Source organism: Tubulanus polymorphus, chromosome 8 (genome assembly GCF_964204645.1).
Source record: "Tubulanus polymorphus chromosome 8, tnTubPoly1.2, whole genome shotgun sequence".
Classification (NCBI taxonomy): domain Eukaryota; kingdom Metazoa; phylum Nemertea; class Palaeonemertea; order Tubulaniformes; family Tubulanidae; genus Tubulanus; species Tubulanus polymorphus.
In genome coordinates this window covers 10,564,542-10,585,822 of record NC_134032.1, presented here as the reverse complement: position 1 = coordinate 10,585,822, position 21,281 = coordinate 10,564,542, and the positions used below count along the sequence as shown (strand labels likewise).

The 21,281-nt window shown below is 38.1% G+C and overlaps 1 protein-coding gene across 5 annotated transcripts; it reads left to right on the top strand.

The window, feature by feature from the left end:
- Positions 1 to 289: 289 nt before the first annotated feature.
- On the top strand, positions 290 to 21,057 carry LOC141909936 (uncharacterized). 5 transcript variants are annotated; one of them, XM_074800619.1, is made up of 19 exons: positions 290 to 402; positions 4,137 to 4,428; positions 5,653 to 5,826; positions 6,748 to 6,849; positions 7,445 to 7,564; positions 7,861 to 8,068; positions 8,600 to 8,786; positions 8,990 to 9,048; positions 10,758 to 10,969; positions 11,249 to 11,360; positions 12,974 to 13,368; positions 13,473 to 13,587; positions 13,873 to 13,989; positions 14,570 to 14,772; positions 15,097 to 15,310; positions 15,938 to 16,104; positions 16,444 to 16,575; positions 18,150 to 18,241; positions 19,144 to 21,057. In XM_074800619.1, exons 1-19 carry the CDS (start codon positions 380 to 382, stop codon positions 19,799 to 19,801), a joined length of 3,582 nt encoding a protein of 1,193 aa, XP_074656720.1. In that variant the 5' UTR covers positions 290 to 379; the 3' UTR covers positions 19,802 to 21,057. The 5 variants fall into 5 exon arrangements, with proteins under 5 accessions (XP_074656720.1, XP_074656719.1, XP_074656717.1 ...); XM_074800618.1 differs by having other exon boundaries at positions 7,352 to 7,549; XM_074800616.1 differs by having other exon boundaries at positions 7,352 to 7,564.
- Positions 21,058 to 21,281: the final 224 nt, after the last annotated feature.

Here is a 21,281-nt window from a genome sequence, read left to right as displayed (position 1 = left end):
AGTCGTGGATTTGTTTAGCATCCTCACTTGCCAGGGCGGTACTGAGTATCTATGAATTAAATTTATTTATCTTGAACATCCTAATTAAAAAATCTAGTTAGTTCGTCGACCAATTGGGTCGGAATGATTACATTTGGGTAATTTTTAGTCATTTATCGAGTCCGATTCGAATTAACTAGCAGCGGTATAATTTAGCTCGATCGATTGCGAGAAGCCACGATTCTCCCGGGACAACAACAATTGTTTACGGAAGTAATTTCCGATCAACGCGTACATAGCGAATAATGGCGTTGAATTGAACAAGTCGAATTCTGACCCTGAAAAACAGGAATAAATCGTGGTTATCGCATTGTAAAACGGCGATCGAATCTATTTGAAGATGTCACACGTTGATGGAGGAGGGTAAGATTGCGAACATTTATCAGTAGATTAATTAGTGTAGAGCTTTCTCCTCCGGATAAGTAGTAGTCATGATATTAAGGCTATTGATGATTGAATTAAAAAAGAGCTGTGGACGTGGTGGTGTGGTGGTGGTGTTTCCGTTCTGTTGTTAGTTAGTTGATCCATTTTTCTGATAAAGAGGACAGGGCACTGAAGAGGCCTTAGACTTTAAGATGACCTTACTTGAGTAGCCTGTACCCCTAGAATTGCCTCATAGTTATAGTAAATTCAAGTGGTTAAATGGAAATTAATTTTGACCCTATTTTTACTAAGTGGTTTTAGCGATAATTATTTCTCTTTACTTCAAAACGGTGGAACTGGGTCCTCTGATTGTCTTTAAGCCTCTGGGTTTTTTTCTGTGCCAATCCTATGCCCAAATGAATTCAAAGATGATAGATAAATTGAAATGAACACGTGGTAGGCCTAGTCCTAAATTTATGTCAAGAGTTATTGGACAGACGTTTAGGCTATCGAAAAACGAATCGGGTAATATAGATTCTCACATAACGTGCCGTTTTATTCACTAAAATAACAAATTGATTTTTAGAGTGATGCAAATAATGTTATTAATGTCAATATGCTATTTATTGATCTGAATAGTGTGGCGGAAATTCAGACCACGCAAGCGAGGAGGGGAGAGGGAGCGCACAGGGAGGGAGTAGAAAGCATTGAGGAGGGGGCATGAGAGGAGAGCAGAGGGGAGGTCAGTGAACGGGAGAGCATTGAGTGAGAGGGTAGAGAGAGGAGTGGAAGTAAAGATTAGAGAGAGAAAGAAGAGGGAGAGGAATTGAGAGAGAGCAGAGAGCATTGAGTGAGAGACAAGCGAGAGAGGGAGGGAGATGAGTTGAGAGACATAGCTGAGAGAATTGAGGGAGTGAGTAGAGAGGGAGAGAGGAGCACATTGTTGTAAGGGAGGCAAAAGCAATAAGGTGAGGGGTAGTAGAGGAAAGGCCGCAGAGATAGAATAAGAGGGGAGGTGCATAGATAGAAAGGGAGGAGAGGGAGAACAGAGAGGAAGGAAGGAGAGGGAGAACAGAGCGGAAGGAAGGAGAGGGAGAACAGAGCGGAAGAGAGAGAGAGGGAGAACAGGGATGAAGGGAGGAGAGGGAGTACAAGGAGAGAAGATGAGAGGGAAAACAGAGAGGATGGGAAGAGAGGGAGAACAGAGAGGAAGAGAGGAGAGGGAGTACCGTACAAGGAGGAGAGGGAGTATAAAGAGGAAGGGAGGAGAGGGAGTGTCAAGTTGTTTTTCATTAATTAACGCTGAGTGAATAAAAACTAACTGCGCAACCTCCTCTTTAGTCGACCGGAATGCTGAATTGCTGTAAAAACCAATATGGTTATTAAAACTGCGGGGAGTCTCCGGTGGCAATATCGAATGAATGCCGGTTTGTGTTGGTGTGCGTGCGGTGTTTCAGTTTTTGGATCGTATGAAAGTTTTATTAATGCCCGAAACTTAAAATTAATTGAAGTGAATAAAAAAAGTTGTGTTCAGTGCTGTATAGAAATAGGTTCTGGTGTTGAAATGGATCTGGTAAATTCTACTCGCAATCAAATATTAAACTTGTCCTGTATCCTCATGTATGCATGTATAGGAAGATATCTCAGATTGTCAGAGTCTTCAATAATTCATTAATACCGTGTCTCTTAGTTAATCAATAATATTGATCAATTTCATGTCTGATGATGATGAATTATGATCAAGAAATCATTAACCCATATAGAATAGGCTATATGTCACCTAGAAGATCTATAAATCCTCCTATGATTTCATCAAATCACCCTTATGCAAAAGTGGTATATTATAAAATACCCAGTGATCTACGTCCTCCCATGACATCATCATATCATCATCAACTCGCTTCTTGTGAATTTGTAAAAAGAACTGAAAATCAGGGAAAAGTCAGAGAAATTTGTTGAGAAATCAAAAAATTTTCGTCATGTTATAGGCCTACCTATGTGACTGTGTTTTAAATTATTTGGATTGGATTCTTAGCAGATCAAGTAAGAGAAAACAATTTGCATGTCAGGGAATATAGTAAAATATTAAAGTGCCTGTGCAGTTAAGCTGCCTCTAGGCTCTGATGACATCAGCGTAGTTTCTACGGAAATAGCGAGATGAAAATCTATTTTTATCTTGAGACCGAAGTCTTCTAAATAATCAGTTGTCATGGTAACTCCGACATCATTGTACAGTCGCGCTTTCACATTTTTTTCCACCTGGGCGTTAACTCTGAAATTAATAATACTATGTAATTCAAGTTCCGAGATGTAGGTTAGAATACAATTAATCTATTTTCAATCTTATTTTTAAACCGTCGACGATCAATTAACAAATTTCTGCAGAACCGGGTTCCGTTATTCGTGTTGTCGGTCTCAAATGAGACTCAACTCGTGAAATTTTTCCTAATTAACCGAAAACGCATTCACCTTTCCCACTACGCACTAAATAAATTCGAGTTTATTTGCCATTCGAAATAAAATCCGACCCTTATGCATCGGCAGTCGAACAAATAAAACCTGAAAATGATTGACAATGAAATAGCTCTAAATTAAGCGCTATACAGTATTTGCCGGACAAGTTTTTTCTATAAATCCTTACACTTTGAATAGAATCTCTGAGGTTCATAATAATTAGACTGTACAAAGGCCTCTTGTATTATATGCGGTCTTTATATTTCATGTGTCATTAACCCTCCCTACCCCAGTCATATACGTATACGAGTATATAGGGCTTGTGTGCTTATAAACTTGTTGATTAGTTACACAACAAACTGTGTCTGTCACCCGCCTGTCGGTCTGCCTGCTTTTTCTCTCGATCGGATAAATCTTCGAAGGGAATTGAATATTTCTTCTACAAATTCGCCTCTAGGTTAAAGTCTTTGCGTCGTGCGCCTGAGTGCTGATTAGTAAATCGGATTTAATGGAATATCTTTATTGAAAAGTCTACTTTGAAAAAAACTTTCCTTCTGCTCGATTCAAAGAGTGAGACTCTTGATAGGATAATGTTAATTAGATGGAATATATTCGCATATTGAGTATTCGTTTTTGAAAGTGATCGCTCTTTACGGATTGGTCAGTTTGTACCAGTCCTCAATTTAACTTTTTTTCTGAGAGTGAAAGAAAAATAAGTCGAAAATGTTGTGGTAAGACAATGTTTTAGATCGAAAAATTGCTTTATTGCTGGAATGGATTGAAATTAAATTCCATGAATCGATTATTGGCAAATTTTGACTCTATTAAATCAAGTATAACTTGAGAGCTAGACCCTGCGCTAAAGTATTTAGCTTTGAATCAAGGTAACATTAAGTTCAAAACCAACCTATATTTGACTTGTTGGTAAAATCATAACCAAGACCGAGTTCCACCAGTCTCGCTTTAGTTAGGGCCTAGAGTCGAAATTAGCATATTTTCAATTGTTGTTCAATTGAATCAAATTAGGACCTGGTTGACCTGCAGTTATGACTAAGTCTTTAAGTAGTCTTAAATCTTAAGACAGTGGTCTTAAGTTCTTAGATTGGCTATAGAACTAAGTTGGTCGTGGCCTGGTTTTGAATCTAAGCCATGACATGTGCCATTGGCCCCAGCATTTTAGAACTGGGTCCACTGATAAAGAAACCTTGTTTTTTAACTTATATCCAAATAAAAAATGCTTCTAAATAAACTAACTTTTTCTCGTGGATTATTTTTTTCAGGCCGTTGGCCGCGTACAACAGTCTGATGGACCCGCATCTGTGCGGCTATTTCGCCGACAAGAAAAAGAGGCGCCACCTACGTAAGGCGGGTCTCGTGAATCGACGCGGGGAAATCGTCACGGAGAACACGTACCGTTTGAACATGTCGCGTAAGGAGCACAAGCAACACGTTAAAGATCTGCTCGCGCAGGCCATCGTTCACAAAACGCTCGACATGGAACGCACCAGACAGGTTCAAATCAAGAAAAAACTCGAGGAGATCGCGAAAATAGAACTCGTACGCCGAGTTAGGGTACGTGCTATCCCAGAGAAGATTCGCTCCTTTTTCGATTGTGCTTTTCCAGATGTGGAGTTTTCTCTTTTGATTTCCGCATTTGGAAATAAGTGTCAATTCTTCCGTCTCCAGTGATAACAGAATCTAGCAAGAAGAACATTCCCGGAAGAAAAGCACATTTGAAAAAGGTCTTAGATGGCTCCAAATTTTTAGAAAAAACATTTCTAATTGATGCATAGGATTTTTAAGTGTGACCCTAAGCATACTGGGTTAGGGTATGTTTTGGATGCGCCTTCTGCTTTGTAGGAATAATTGTTTAAATGAATATAAACTTTTTAAAGGTGCCTGGAGTCTTGTAAGGCTCAATCATAGAGTCATTGTTTTAGGGTACATTGCTCTTCCCATCCCTAGTGAAGTCTTAAATAGCATCAACCTTTTTAGAATAATTACAGCATGAAATTAGCATGTAGAGTTCGAAAGGTAGAAAAAGGGTACATACCCTTATAGTTCATGAAGAGGATTTGAGTATTCGACTTCAGGATATCGCAAAGTGGGTTTTGAAAGCACCAAGTGTAGCTGGCTTTTTCCCAGTACCTAGCCTAAGTCTCTCGCGGGAAAGAGTTAAAAATCATTGAAAATACGTACAAGTGTTTTCAAGTGTAAATGATGAAATATTCAACAGGCCTATAACAACACTTGAGTATAACTAAATCATCTTGACTCATTTCTGGTTACAATTCATATTAGCTGGAGTGAAACGAATTGCAATAATAGATATGTTACCTAGGTCTGCCATTTAATTCACTTCAATTAATCTGCAATTTACATCTTCAGAATATTTTGTTCTATAACCAGTTTTCTAATTTAGCGCCAAGTGTCAGTTTCACAAAAGGTTAAACTTAAATTTTTCTTTTTACTTCATATTTAATATACAACTTTAAATACAGGCGTTTTTGGCTTAAATTCTTTCATGAAACATGTTGTTTTTGCCCCTATCCCTGCAGCAACTACAAAACACTGCTTTGAAAAATGAATGCAGCATGTGGTGTGGGTGAGGGGTTAGAGCGTTTGACTCTTCTGGGAAGCCAGAAAATTTTCATTTCTCTCGACTTGAGTAGAGTTGACAACACCATCCAACTCGCATGTCACCCTCAAATCAGACAAATTTCTTGTGTTAAAAAATCCCACGTGAGCGTGGTCATATGTAACCAGATTTACTGATTTATTTGTGCTATGTTACAGGCTGATCGAGGGCGTAAAGGAGATGAGGATGTTTTACCGTATTTGTCACCTCGATCGACTAGTTCGGCGAAAAGCAGTCGTCCGCAGACGTCTAAAGCTCGCGGAGCTCGAGGTCAAAAAGGTGAACCGTATAAACGACCGGACGCGGCGCTCGGGTTCCAGGAGCATCCAGACGTGAGTATTCACTTCAAACTAGGTTGAACTCCGGGTCCAGTTCCGCAGTTGCATCAGCGAAGCATCACTTGCACGCACTACGTCATAATGATTAATCAGGGGCTGTTGCAACATAGTTAATCAGTACTGTGCAACATAGGAGAGAAGGGGTTAAAAGTGAACCAATTTTTCACTTATGCGCATTCAATCTTTCTCTCTTATGTACATGAAATGTACATTTTCTCAACTGATACTTCATGTGCAGTCCTCATTCTACAGTCAAACTTGCTTAACTTCTCATCGTTCAAGTTGCCACGTGTAATAAGTCTCTATTTTTGAATCCCGAGTTCGTATTTCCAATTCAAATTATCCCAACTACAACGACTTAAGCAAGTTTGATAAAATAGCAGAACTTCATTATAACCAGCTAGGATAGAGCGATTAACCGGATATAACAAACTTTATATCCTACCTAGTAAGATTAGTTTTATACTGGATACAAAGAACTAGGCCTATGTCATAACGAAACAGATTTTCTGGTCCCCTGAATTTCGTTTTAATGCGGTTCCACTGTATCAACGATAACAAACTATACTAGATTTTTATTACTTAGCATAGAAATGGTTGACAGGGATTAGCCTATAAACTAAGCCTATACAATTTAGCTGTAAGTTGAGGACCTTGAGGCCTTCAGAGTCCTCGTACTTGAATATAAAAAAGCCTGCTAATCTTTTTGGAAGAAGGATCTTTGTCCAATTTGCGAAAAATCCAACATTTCATTTTGCGAGTATAGAAAGATTGTCCAAAACAATTGATAGGCCCTATATGACTTATCAATTGATAGGCCCTATACGACTTATGTAGAAATCCAGTTTTAAAAGATCCAACTAAAAGCAGCTGTATAAGATAGCAAACTTATAGGTGAATATTGTTTGTATATAGAGCACTAGAGACCGACCGGTTTATATCGACGCCGATGGCTTCCCGGTTTTATCAGCACGCGACGAATCTCCCGATAATGACGACTCCCGCCACCTATACGCGGTAAGTTCACCTCACATACCAGAGCCTACTACACTACACACACATACCACCCTTATCTATGTATGCATACAAACTAAATTATAGTTGAATAATTGAGTAGACTCTGTTTGCCTCGGTTCTCACGCGACCGATAAATCTTCCCGAAGAAAGCAACAAATTCTGTAGTGGTTGGAGCAATTATGAATCATCGTCACATGAATTGAATAGGAAAATTTTGACCCTATTTGCTGGGCACTTGATAATCAGAGGCAGTCTCATCCGTGGCAAGCATAGTCTACTGTACGTGTAAATACTGGTTAACCAAATGTAACACGTTGAAATATATGGTTAAATTTAGAAAATATTTAGATATCCTCTTGCGATAAAACTTCCTAATTAGTGTAGTATTGAAAATATTAAATGGTGAAAATGTTGATTCTAAAAACCAGCGAAAAATGGTGAGAATGTTGATTTGAAAGTAGATAGATTCAGTAGGGAATATGTGAAATTTCTTTCTATGTAGCTCGACCAATCAGCCTTACAGCATTACGCGTTACACCTGGACGAGTTTGAGAAAGGTTTAAGTTTGTCCTCATCTCCTTATTTAACATCGCAGATACCGCCTGGAACGAAGGTACCGTCGCCACCCCGTACAGCCCGATCGGCGGCCCAAACGCGCTCGGCTAGTAGACGCCCGAAACTACAACCACTTGGACAGAGAGCCCAGTCAGCTAGGGTAAGCTATTGATGAAATGGTTGCTTAGAGTCAAAAATAAATCTTATGAGGTACTTTGAATATACAGTCAAAATCATAAGTTTGTAATTTTCTTTAACTCTTCAGTCAAAACTATTTCATTTCAATAACTTAAACTTAAACTCAAAAAACTTTATTTGGTAACTTTAACTTAAATTCTACTCAAATTCTACAGTTAGTTCAATTCAATAACTTATACTCTTAAGTCTAAACATAGCTCATTTCAATTACTTCAATGGCACTTAACTATGATTATTAACTGATTATTACTTGTGCAGGGTCCGACACATCTTGTAAAATTAGAAACTGCCAAACAGCACCAGGGTCAGGTACATACAAACTGCGAAGTCGAGATGTTATATTACGGAAGTACGTTGCAACTGGCGAGAGAAATTCTGGAAGATCCACGCCACGAGGTAACAGTAGAACAACAACACTGCGGGGGTAATACGCTGACTGTGTTCAGAGGAAGACTACAGCCTGATCGTAAGTACAGTGATAGTTCAAGCCATTTTCCTTTGAGTAAGGGCATCTTTGAAGTTACTTGACAGTGAGTGACGACACCCTAGTGTTCACTACCTTGGAAGTGACCATATGCTAGCGGTCATTCTCATGTGAGTGACTACATCTTCGTGGTCATCATCAGGCTGTAATGGTCACGTCTCTAGGTGAACAGAATATCAAAACCATAGTGGTTATCATGAATTAGTGGCCACATCCTAATGGTCATCATCAGATCAGTAACCACACCCTAATGGTCATCATCAGACCAGCAACCATTACTGGCTTGTCATTTCCACTAGGGAGGTTTCATAGACTGGTATCAACTTAAACCTGGGGGTTAACTCAATTGGAAATGGATTGAGTTAATCCCCATGTTAAGATGATAACAGTTGATAAAACAGGCCCCAGGTGACTGCATAATTCCAGCTAGGTTATCAATGTGAACAAAGCTATTTTCCCACGAACCTTGTTTTACGTTTTAATTAACAAATATTTTTCTGATTGAAATTGTAGAGAAGTTTAGTTTTATATCGCGGCGACACTGCGGTTATCCGTTCAGTTTGACGTTTTATGTAAACGGTATTCAGGATTGTCGTCTGAGCGTTTGCTGCGAGTATAAACATGCCCCTGGTCACCGTCTTGGAGGCAAAGCCGGTCACTTCGCTATCACCAAAATACAGGGAGCACAACCGTGTTACAAGTAAGCTGATTCCCATTTCAAAATGATCCTGAAACAGTTAAGGCCATTCATAAAGTACGAACAACCTCCTATCTCATACATGCAATCTTATAACTCCAAATTTTACTTCTTCCCTATGCATGGAGGCGCTCATACTTTATGAATGCCCTTTACAAAACCATGTTTGTATTACGCGGCTTAATAATCTGATCTTTTCAAAACAGGTGTAAAGTGGACAAACAAGTGAAGAAAAAAGGCAAAGGCGACAAGAAATCTGGAGAAGGTAAAAGAATATTACATTTGTTTTGAATTTTAGGCAAATATTTTGTTGATGAGGAGCTGAAGCTTGTGGAACAGCATTTTTCGTTGGAAAAGGTCTTGGAAAATGGCAATATTGGAATCTTACATCTTTTTGCCTTGTCATGGTTTTATAGACTGGACACATCTTGTAACCTGTCTGACTGATTAATCTGAATTTGTCGGTGATCATCCTGGAGTATTTGAGATTTGATGGCACATGAACAACTTTCAAATGGTTGTCTTGCCTTTGTGAACATTCCATCTAGGACTGCGCAAATCTTGAGCTTGATGCTAGTAAAAAGAGAAACCTTTGTAGAAATCCGACTGATCAATTTTAAGTTTGACCCAGGTCTATCCATTACTTAATAATGATCAATAGAGTGCCTGTAGGGGATCTTAAGTTTTTCTTCTATGATTGAAACTGAAATCCAGGTGCTGTGTTTACAGAACCAAAACAATTAGAGGACGATGTCAGTAATATCATTTCGGTTAGTGTAACAACTGAAGAAGGTGCAGATACAAGTAGTCAGCATCCAACTGAAACCAATGGTGAATATTTCTACACAACACAAGTTTTCTGCACTGTCTGATTTTGGGGAGGGGTTTTGGTGTCGGTTGTATAGCGCTAGTTCTAAGTCATCCTGATCACATTAGATCGTGTTCAAGGTTAAGTCATTTGTAACTTTGTCCTTTGGGACTATACTAACAATCTAGTGTAGTGGTGTTTGGTGTTGGGTCATTTTGTAAATTTTAGAATCCTGATTTTCATGTGTGTGTGTGAGATTTGCTCTATAAAAACTACATTACTAGAATAAATCGAATAATTCATAACTAATCAATGGATCGGTTAATTTGTCAGCCAGCGAAGTGGACAAGGCGGAGTGTGACGAAGAACAGTATGATGATGATAAGTTCGAAAGTGATGATGAGAATGAAAATGAGAATGAAGAAGAAGTGGAAATCAATTGTAACGATGATGAAACTGATGAGGACAACTCTGACGTTGATGCAGAAACAGAGAAAGGTTCATTACATGATTTTCAAGCACGAAAATATCACCGATTGTTTCTTTTTTAGCAACAGGAGGAAAGACAACACATTCAGAATTCAGGACACCTGATTGAACACTTGCATTATATTTTTTTTCTGTTTGATATGTTTTGTGTCACTGGTTTTGATGGAATGCCTGGGGTTCACATAATTTTGGCATTGGCACCATGAAGAATTGAAATACCCACTTTGATGTTTCTACACTTAGCGGTATCACAATTGCCGCAACTGCTTCTATAAATTCCCTGATGACCTCATCAATGATGCTTTATGGATTTCATAAAGGCAGTCAATTAGTAGAATGTTCCATAGGGGAAGTTCGATGATGTCATATTGAGATTTATGGAGGTAGCCATCTTTTCTTGATGTTGGTTTCCATAGACAAGTGAATGTCTAATTCAATTAAAGAAAAAACCTACAATTCGAATGTTCTTAGGAAATAAATCTGTTGGCTCATAGCACTTGTGTCAGAACATAAAAATCCTTTATCGGTTTTACTTACCGGTAGTATTGTGGGTTTTTCTTCTCTGGAAGTGTCAATAAGGGTCATTTCATGATTTCATGGGGATTTATGAAGGCAGCCAACATTGGAAAGTCATGAAACTGTCGAGAAATTTGAATAAAATTTCTCCTCGTTTTCAGATTATGAAGATGATTTTGATGATGAGGACAATGAGGAAAAGGTTGAAGATGCCGATAAAAAGGATGAAAAAGAAGATTCTGAAAAGGATGAGAAAGAAGCGAAGAAAAAAGATGATAAGAAGAAAAAGAAGAAGGATGATAGTGATTCAGATAGTGATTCGGACAGCAGTAGCAGTTCAAGCTCATCATCAAGTTCAGGATCTTCATCTGGTGTAAGTCATACTTTAGTTCATTTTCGACCAAGTAAAAGTTAAAATGTCTTCTAGTTTTATATCATCAGGTCCTTATGCACTTCAAGAATAAACCTAGCTAAACTAGTCAATACCTGGTATTTGGCTCTCCAATAATTTTTGGTCAAGTTTGGCATTGTAGTTCCTTCTCTATTTAGTGGACTAATCAATTATTCCTCTCCTTTGTCTGAGAATCGATTCGAATAAGGCATACTTCAACTTCCAGAAAACGTGATGAAATATTGTCTGCTATATTTCTAGGGATATTCTGATGATTTTGAGAAAGACGATGGCGGAAATGACAAGCGAGGAGGTGGTGGAGGTGGTAAATCTGATAGAGACATTATTGTAGAGGTTCAGCACAGTGATGACGGTAAGTTCACTTATCATCATTTCCAAAGAGTCTTGGGAGAATTTCCTGTGTAAAAATACTTGGAAAAAGGATGTTGCTACAGAAATGGGCAATGAAGTGTGTGTGAAGATAAGTGTCTGTGTGGAATGGATTTCCTACTATGCATTTCATTGATTGGGGTTGGAAACTCTGATTTTAAAAGATTTAATGAAGGTTTTGAAATCAGAATGAGGGGATAGACAGAGGAAAAGGAGTTTTGGGGCTGTTCTCTTTAGTAGCGGCACCAAAAAGGCAGATTTTGTCCTACGAAACTCATTTGGGGTAGAAGGAAGGCAATCGCTGTAACTACTGTTTGTAATAGGATACCAAAAAGGACAAGTTTTGCCCCGCGATCAGTTAAGGGGAGAGGGAAGGCAACACCTGGTAAGATTACAAATGAGCTACCAGGGAAGAGCAGGGTTTGTCCAATGCTTTGGTCATGCGGATAATAGAACTTAATAATTGATGGTTAAGCAAACAAAATTGATAAACAAATGGTTTTCTTTGAATTTTTTTTTCTGCATCATCAGCATCATCACAATAAAGTCACTAGTAGAGCTGTGTATGGTATGTAACCAGGTCAAACCACTTCACAACAACATCACAAGCCGTCTGCTCAAACACCACAAATCAGTGAAAATAAACTGTTAAAATTTTCATCCTTTTTCTATTGTAAATAAATTTGTGACCGTGAATAAGATAGCTTTTAACTAGCTTTTATCTGGACTCGGAAGGCTTTTTGGGCCACCAGCAAATAGACTTGTTAGTTACAAAATATATATGCATGAAGCAAATCACAAAAATTATTGTCAGGTGCATCACTGCTATCACTGAAACATGTAAGGAATACTTGTACCTAGGATTTAGAAATGAATGCATGACTCAGATATCGATATTGGATATTTAGCACTGTATATGTACTGTGTATAGATATAATAGCTACCCGTATTTTGAATGTTAAGGTGATGGAATTCATTTGTAAAAATGTGGTTGAGCTTTTCTAAGCCGTGTCAGTCTACCACGGTGAAAACCTCCTGGGTCACTGGGGCAGCAGAAATACAGTTGAAACTCGCTTAAGTTGTTGTTGTCAAGACCGATATATTTTGTTGACGACTTCTGCTTAGTAAACTGAATTGGAACTCAAATTCAAGATGATTTAAGTGACGATGGTGACTTAAGCTTTAATTTTGTAAATCCCTATGAAATTTTACAATGCAATGATTATCTTCCGAAAAAGGTGATCATTTTCTTTTTTAACACAATTCAAAATTTGGACAACTGAGGAAGAATGTTTAACCAGGGTCTAATGAATGTTTTAGCTGTGTTTCAAACTGTTCAGGAAGTATGTAAAGCTTGGTCTTTGCAAATGCATTATCTACAACTGTAAATAGTTCTTAACCTCTCTCTAATTAACCTCTCTCATGATTCTGACCAAATTCTGAAAGATTGAATAATTGTACAACGTAACCTCTTCTCAGTTGGCATAAATACTTCCTAAATAGTAGCTGTAAAAATGCATGATTGTCAAATTGTACATTGTCATAATCCATACGTTGTAACTGAGTAACCTTATATATTGTGCGTCATTAACTTAGAACGCGAAGTGGCTGAGAAACGCGTTGTTGAAGTTGACGCGGTAGTCGATGATGTGGCACCAGAAGCTCCTCGAGAAGATGACCGAGAGAAAACAGATGCAGATGATAAATTCCAAAAAGATGCAGAGGATGATGACTCCAAAGTCGATGTTGTGGAAACGGCAAATGATGAAGCCATGACGACTAGTGATAATGAAGAAGAAAAAGCAAAAGCTGATGATGGAAGTGATGAGGAATTGATGGCACAGTCTGAAGTGGAATTCATCCCTGAACACGTTGCTATCCAGGATAAAGTGGTAACAGTTGAAGTAACTAGGCATGTCCAGGTTCATGAGGTTACAAAAGGTTGTATGGCAAAGGACGAAGAACCAATAAGTATTGTTGCTGAAGAAGTGGTAAGACACTGACAAATCTGAAGTTCACGCTCTAATAGCAGTGAGCCCTGAGTGCAGATTTTTATTGTTTACAGAAACATGAAGTTTAAGTTATATCATTACAGAAGTTAATGAGAAAATTATCGCTAGAGCCTGAGGAAGAACTCGAGAAAGAAACGCTGGATGAAGAACTGAAGAAAGACGATCCAACCAAAGAGAACCGAGAGGGGAAACCATCAGGTATGTACAGATGTACGTGATGTCATAGGGGAATTTATGTAGACAACCATCTTTCCCAGAAAGGTCTGTAGGAATGGATTTGATGATTTTTGAGGCAGCAATCTTTTCTGGAATGGTCTATAGGTACAATTTAATGATTTCATTGGGGGGGGGGGTTATGTAAGCAGTTATATTTTCTAGAAACATCAATTTGATGATGTCAAAGAGGTTTTAATGGATGCAGCCATATTTTCTGTAGTTATTGTATCAGTTACTTATTTTGTATTTTCATTTTTCGACACACAGATAATGATGACAACATCTCGCAGTCAAGCGACCAATCATCAGCTTCGTCACTGACGTACAGTTCACCATCCTCATCCGACAGTGAATCAGATGCTGAGGATGATGATTTAGATGGAGGTATGTAAATATATCTGCCGATAGATAGTTTTAAACCAGTAGACTTAGCAAAAAAGTCGAGGCTAACATCTTCATATTAACAGTTTATTTACTCGACATGTTTGGACTGTGTCACGCTAGTCTTCTTCTGGTGTTATGATTATATATCGTTGAAACATGTGGGATTGTATGAGTAAATGTTGACATTCGGAGTTCCTAGCATGTATACATCTAGAGCGAATTGAAAACAATTGTTTACAACTTGCTCTAGGTGTATCTGGTAATAAAGATGTTGGCCATGAATATTTTGCTACAAATGTATCTTGTTTTGGTGAAGCAGGGTGGCTACTTTCCCTCATTTGCAAATCCCTGAGTTATGGCAAAATTTATCAAATTCTCTGAGTTTTCTGGTTCACGATTTTTCTGAAACTGCTAGTTTCTAATTCAGTGGCTTACCTGGGGGTGAGGACAGGAGCTGGGCAAATTTTGACTTGTCCAGAACAGACCACCACTGCTTTTTGAGAGTTCTAAGGAGACACGAACGTAGTCCGATTTACTTTGTATCCATTTCTATTAAAACCTGTCATGTATAATTTATCAGGTGAATTGCGAAGCTACGAAATTTCCGTTAAAACCGGTGACATTCCGAACTCCGGAACTGACTCGAACGTTTACATTGTTATCCACGGTAATAGCGATAAAACCGGGGTTATATGGTTGACAAAATCGGAGACGAATTTCAACAAATTCGAACGCGGAAAGACCGATGTTTTCCGCGTTAACGCCGTTGATGTGGGCGAGGAGGTAAACGAATACATAAACCTCCGAATTCTTTTTGTTGACATACATTTCAAAGTAACCTAGGAAACATGACTGCCTCATTCCCTGACTGACTAATTCCCCCTATGATATCATCAAGTCGTCTTCAAATGATTTCATTCGATCATGATAATTTCAGAAAACTTTGCTTTCTTAAATCATGATGTCATAAAGAGATATTAAATTGGCAGTTAGATGATGCCATAGGGGGAGCAATAGGGGCAGCCATCTTTTCTAGTAAGGTTTAAGAAATGATTCGGAATTCTGGTCGCATTATTTTGATGTCGGTAGAACAAATTTTTTTCAAAGATTTCGAAGTTAAGAATCGGCCACGATAACTCTGGCGTTGGTTGCGGTTGGTACGTCGATGAAATTACCATCAAACAGTCACCAGATGGCGCCGCAATCACGTTTCTGGCTAACAGATGGCTCGACAAGGCCGAAGGTGACAAGTCGATTGAGGCAGACCTCGAACCTTCTTCACAGACGAAGCCGACGCAAAACGTCTCCGAAAAAAGCGAATGTGAGAAAAATGAAACTTGTCATTTTGAACGCTACTTACAATCGCTGCACGCTTTTTGTCGTGAATTTCTTTCAGGATTAAAATACAACCTCGTAGTTCAGCACGAACAGTAGTTCATTTAGTTGAGTTTTTTTGTGCCTGTATATTGTTTTCATATTCTTTGTTTAGATGCAATGAATTCTACTCAGCTTTTTAGTCAATCTGCAGTTGTTTGAGTGAAGATATTTTTAATGGTTATTCTGTGTGAAAAAGAACATGAAATCTTAAGTTACGGTTTAAAAAACTTAAAGTCGAACCCGCTTCATTCCACTCAGTTAAATACGGATTTAGACATTATCAGATATCATTATACCATGGAGTAATCAGACTGGAATATTCCAAGATTATACGATCCACCTTAAGGCCTCTGTAGATGTATGTAGAATATGACTTGTAATCCTGATTTCTCATAAAATAGATAAATTTCATTTGTCCCAAAAATGAGCCGAATTATTAAGCAGGTTCTACTTTACAATGACCGTTTGGAACTTGAGTCAAATCTAGATAGGAAATATGGACGTGGATTTGACAGAATTTCCTATTCGATCGATGATATTGTATTCTATTTCGCTACCCGGTCTATTTCAGGTAACGACCCGGATGGAATTACAGCAGAAGACACCGCTCAGCTAAACGGTACACTGATGTCGGACGTCGGGGTGGAGGAAACTCTTCAACACGACGGCAGCATTGCGCACCTTTTAAAGGATCGCAAAGATTTAGACGTATCTAATATGGATCTCAATAAACAACAGGTACTAATCAATCTTAAGTAACTCATTATAGTTTTGCTGAAACATTGAAATCATTGAGAGTAAGGAGGTCGTCTAACAAATCAAGCTAATCATAATTTCAATGAATCGTTGAAGTTATCAAGAATAAGAAGGTCTTCATTAGTTACACAGTTTTTCTGAATCAGTGAAATTAACAACAATTAGAAGGCCGTCAATAGAACTAATCATAAATTTACTGAATCGTTGAAGTCCTTGAGAATGAATCGGCCATCATTAGAACTAATCGTAGTTTTAATGAATCGTTGAATTCATCGAATATGAGAAGGTTGCCATTGGAGAAAGTTTTTCGATTATTTTCAGGTTACGGAACTTTGTAAAGAAATCACAGAAAGAAACGACGTACAATCAATCGTGGCTCGTAATGCTAAACTCGATGATTTATCAATGGCCGAATTGAGCGAGGCTATCATCAAATCACCATCAAACATAGTCGTAAGTTCCCTTTAAAAGTATTTCAACTAACTTTGGCATGAAACTAGCTATCAAATATATATAATCCTACTCGAGACTACTTCAATAATGCTTAATATGAATAATTTTAAAATTCTTACTTCAACCTATTCTATGATTAGGACTAAGACTCTTAATCTGACCGATATATTCATAGATATTTAACTTTTTTAAATATTCAACTTTAATTTAGATGTTTTTATTGCTAGATATTTAACCTTTTCAGTTCATATTTAGATATTTTTAACAAATTCTTTTTAACCCCGCTGAGCTCCTTTTCTCTATTCCATTCTTCAATTCTTGTGTGTCCGTATTTTCCGTGGTATTTTTTTCTGTCCTGTTTTCCTCAAACGAAATTCACCTTCAAAGTTTTGGTAATCATTTTGATTCCTAACAGATTATTAACTTGTGAAATTATAATTTGCTGTTTTATTGTATCCTACCTTTATAACCCTATACAACAGTAGGATTCAATAAATCTATGTTGAAATATTCATAAGTGCCTAAATCTTTTAATCTGTAACTCATTGCTTTAAAGTTCAAAATAGATACATATTTTAAAAGGTTAGGCCTAAAAGAAACAACAAATAAGGTTATGATTAAACCCTTTGAATATCTAAGTTAAACAATCTTAATTGAGTTTAACAACAATCCATGTTAAAGAACCATATCACAAGAGAATGATGAATGTTTTTAGTTTTTTAATAAAATTTCAAACTTTTATTATTTTGGAGCTTCGCAGCTGAGGAATATATGAAAGGACTGAAAAAAAACTTGTGTTCTTTATCAATTTGGGGAAACCCACCCCTTAAAACAAAGGTTAATTTCGCTAACAAACAAGAAGTTTTTTGAGTCCTTTCGAACTAGTTTTTAAAATCTTGAAGATAGTAAAGGGAACAGGAGATACCTATAACAAATTCACGAATCAGTTTGCTTCAAGTTCTCATGTAGAATTTCATTCATCTTGATTTCATTGCTTGCTGTTAAACTAGACAAAATGTGTCGAGAATAAATTGTCTTTTCATGGACATATCTGTGAATTTTTATAGGCATCTCCTTTCTTTTTGGATACTTTTAATAGCTCAATCATACGACATCGTTCATTAAGTACATATGCAATCAGAGGGATGAGAGAGTTTTTGGTGTCCTCATACAGCATATTAGGAAAAAAAATTTGGTGTTTTTAAGACGTCTTTAGATTAAATCAATCAAAGCTACAGATAAATGCCTGACGCAGAGTATATGTATGTTTGGAGTAATCTGTCAGATTACTCAAACATGTATGCAGTAGACTCTGCTCCAGTGTGATCTTTTTGGATTGCCAAGATTTGTCTAAATTGAGAGCAATATCAGAGTTGCCCGATGGATAATTCATTAAGTTTTCCAAGTAATATTCGTGTTAATCGGATCCAACTTGAGCGGTGCCTAATGCAAGCCTACATCCGTGTCCATAAACTCGGGATGCGTACCGATCATATGTACTTCATGAACGGTTCATTTTCGCTGTTTAATGATCGATTTTGTGCACCAAGCTTCTCTCTTTCTGCTGTTTATAGCTTCTTAATCTGAATCTGAACAAGATTACCGGCGACGGTATCGCTCACGTGGCTGCCGTCTTAAAACACAAACCGGATATACAAGTTCTACTGTAAGTATCGTCCCTCATAATATAGTGGAACCGCATTCTAACGAAACCCGCTCTAACTACAGTCAACCCCTGATATACCGCCCACGTCGGTGCAGAATGATTTTGGCAGTATAGAGAGTATGGCGGTATATCGGGGGTGTTTTACTATTTATTTATATAGAGATGTACTTGGAGAAAACCTGCTGGTAGGCGGGGGTGGCAGTATATGGGAGGGCGGTATATCGGGGGTTCACTGTAATTTTATATCATTGGGTATGATTTAAGACACAAAATTTGGATAAGGTTTGCTTTTCGATGTGGAAATTTGTACGTTTTCAATAGTTTTGAACTTAGAGTAAAAATCTACCAAGAACTATTGAACGGGAACCTGCGAGTACCTATAGTTACCGGTACAATTTTTACTCTAAAATCAACTTATTGAAAATGAACTCATTCTAACTGTTTAGATTCAAACTTAATATCTGTATGGAACTTGCTATTGGTAGATCTCGCGATAGTGAAGAGAAACCAATTGACCAAGGACCCAGTTCCACAGTTAGGAGTTTGAATTTGATAGGATCCATTCGTACAAAAATCTAGTTTTTGTTATGAATATTTCAGGGTTCATTTAGAATACGGTTCCATTCTTGGCTGAAATCATAGATTAATGTATCATTTCAATTAAATTGCTCTAAAATCGTGTATTCATTTTCAGCTTTAACTCAGCCCAGCGCTTTTGCAAAAATAAGATAAACAACATAAAATCCTGTTATATCAATAATCATTTATATATTCATGTTTTTAAAAACCAGCGTTTTTCTATAAGAAAAACCTCATTTCTAAAAGTTTTTTGTCATCTCAAATGACATTTCATGAAATAATCAACACATTTTACAAGAAAATGTCGATATTTTGGTTTTCAGTCTTCACGGTAACCCGATCGGCGACCAGGGTGTCAAGGTCATAGCGGATACACTTCAGGAGTTGACAGACGAACGGACATTGCCCGACGAACCGTCGTCACCTGCAGCGGCGACGGCGGACCCGGAAGATGAACGAATCAACAAAGCTGCTCGCGACATCGCAACCGGCGCGATCGACGAAGCGTTGCGTTCCGATTCGCTGCGGGATATCGCGGAAGCGTTGCGTCTGCTGCGGCTGTCGGAACTCGATATCGGAGACGTCGGAGCGACGAACGATGGCGCCGGTTCCGTCGCCGCTTTGATCGCCGCGACTCCGAGTTTAAAAACACTGAACCTGACTGGAAACGAGCGCGTCACCGCGAAAGGCTGGTTGCGAGTTTTCACCGCGATCGCCGAGAGTCCGAACTTGCGAACGGTGTCGCTCGATTATAACCGGCTCGGTAACGGCGGTGCGGCCATTCTCGCCGGCGCACTCGCCGCCAACGCCGCGTTGTCGAGTCTCGACCTCGAAGGGAATCAGATCGGAGACGCTGGCGCCGCCAAACTGTTAGAACTCGTTAAAATGCACCCGACCTTGAAAGATGTTACCCTCGCGCCCGGTAATAATATCAGTGACTCGTTGCTGGAGGAAATTAAGAATCATTTGCAAAATCGATAATTTCATTGAGATATGTGTAGTATATATGTACCTAATAATCAATCCGTCCGGAATTTGCCTTCAATCCTTGGGGGGGGGGGGGGGTTTGTTGGAGTGAGATCAGGGAAAAGTTTGAGTCATGTCCACTTCGACTATTTCATTGTAGTTATGTCATCGGAAAATCCGAAATCGATTAAGGGATTTTGATGGAAGAGTAGACTTTAATTGTCCTATTGGAACTAGGTCTTGGGAATGATTTTTGAGCTGTGTCACACTGTGGGTCCTGGCACACTGCGTCCTGAGCGGTGAGGAGCTAGTGTCTGATGGACTAGACTTTATAAAGCCGAGTCCAGCAGAACTGTCCTGAGCTCTGTAGCACTAGGTCCATCTGTCAAACTCTTTGGAATTAGATCGTGAGGTAGGTACGTGAAACTGGTTGCGCCGTTTTCGGGTTCAGAAGGGATCATTCATTTATTACGTACGCATAAAATTTAAATTTTTCAACCCCCCCTCCCCCTCTGTACGCAAAATCGGCCATTTTTTCATTTACATTAAGCATTACAGTACGCAATTGCACTGACACCATCCCCTCCCCTAATGCGTACGTAATAAATGAATGACCACGAATTGGATTTTGTGTATTTCGCCAATATCTTGCCAGCCCACACACCCCAATTTGAAAAAACTAAGCGCTGTTAGCAATTTACATTTTTTGCCAATTTAAAATTGGTAAATTTTGTGATAAATTCGTGTGTGTAAATTCGATTTTGTAATGTATGATTAATGAAATATAAATCAAATTAAGCTCAATGAATTTCTATGCGTTAAATTCATCGAGATTTTTTTGGTTCTAAGAACTGTTAAGATTAATTAATTAAGTTTGCGTCGAATTCGAGGAAAATTTGACCAAAACTTTGGTTGTTCTGTTATCCGTTAATCGATCTATTTATTTATCATGTTTTGCTACTTAGTTATTGTATCATAATTTATCAACGATTCTAATATATTGTATCTTAGTATCTTAATTAGTGAAAATTGTTAGAGACTTTTAACACTACACCGCGCAATATCTAAATGTTCAAAAAGATTACGAAATTGAAAATGTATAATATAGATTTTTTTGTGAAGAGCTGTGATATTGAATTGTGATAATGATTTGGAAATAAATGCACACTTTGAAGTCCCTTCCCTTGTCACAGGATCCTTTGATTATTTTGGATATTGTAAAAATATTGTAACTTAAAATTTGATAATTTTGAATTGAAATGTGCCTTTACCTAGATATTATTTTTGATGAAAATAAAACACTTGCACTAAAAACTGGGATTCATTTTTTGTTCTTTCTATAGAGTCTAGATCAAGTCAATTCTTCACGGCATTCGGTTTTCCTCGGAAGTTTTAATGTGTGAGGACTTTGATAAGCAGTAATTGTCACGAGTGTTTGCATCCTCCTCAGGCTGGCTGGGTATTTTGAACTAGTGGCCTCGGCCAATTTAACACA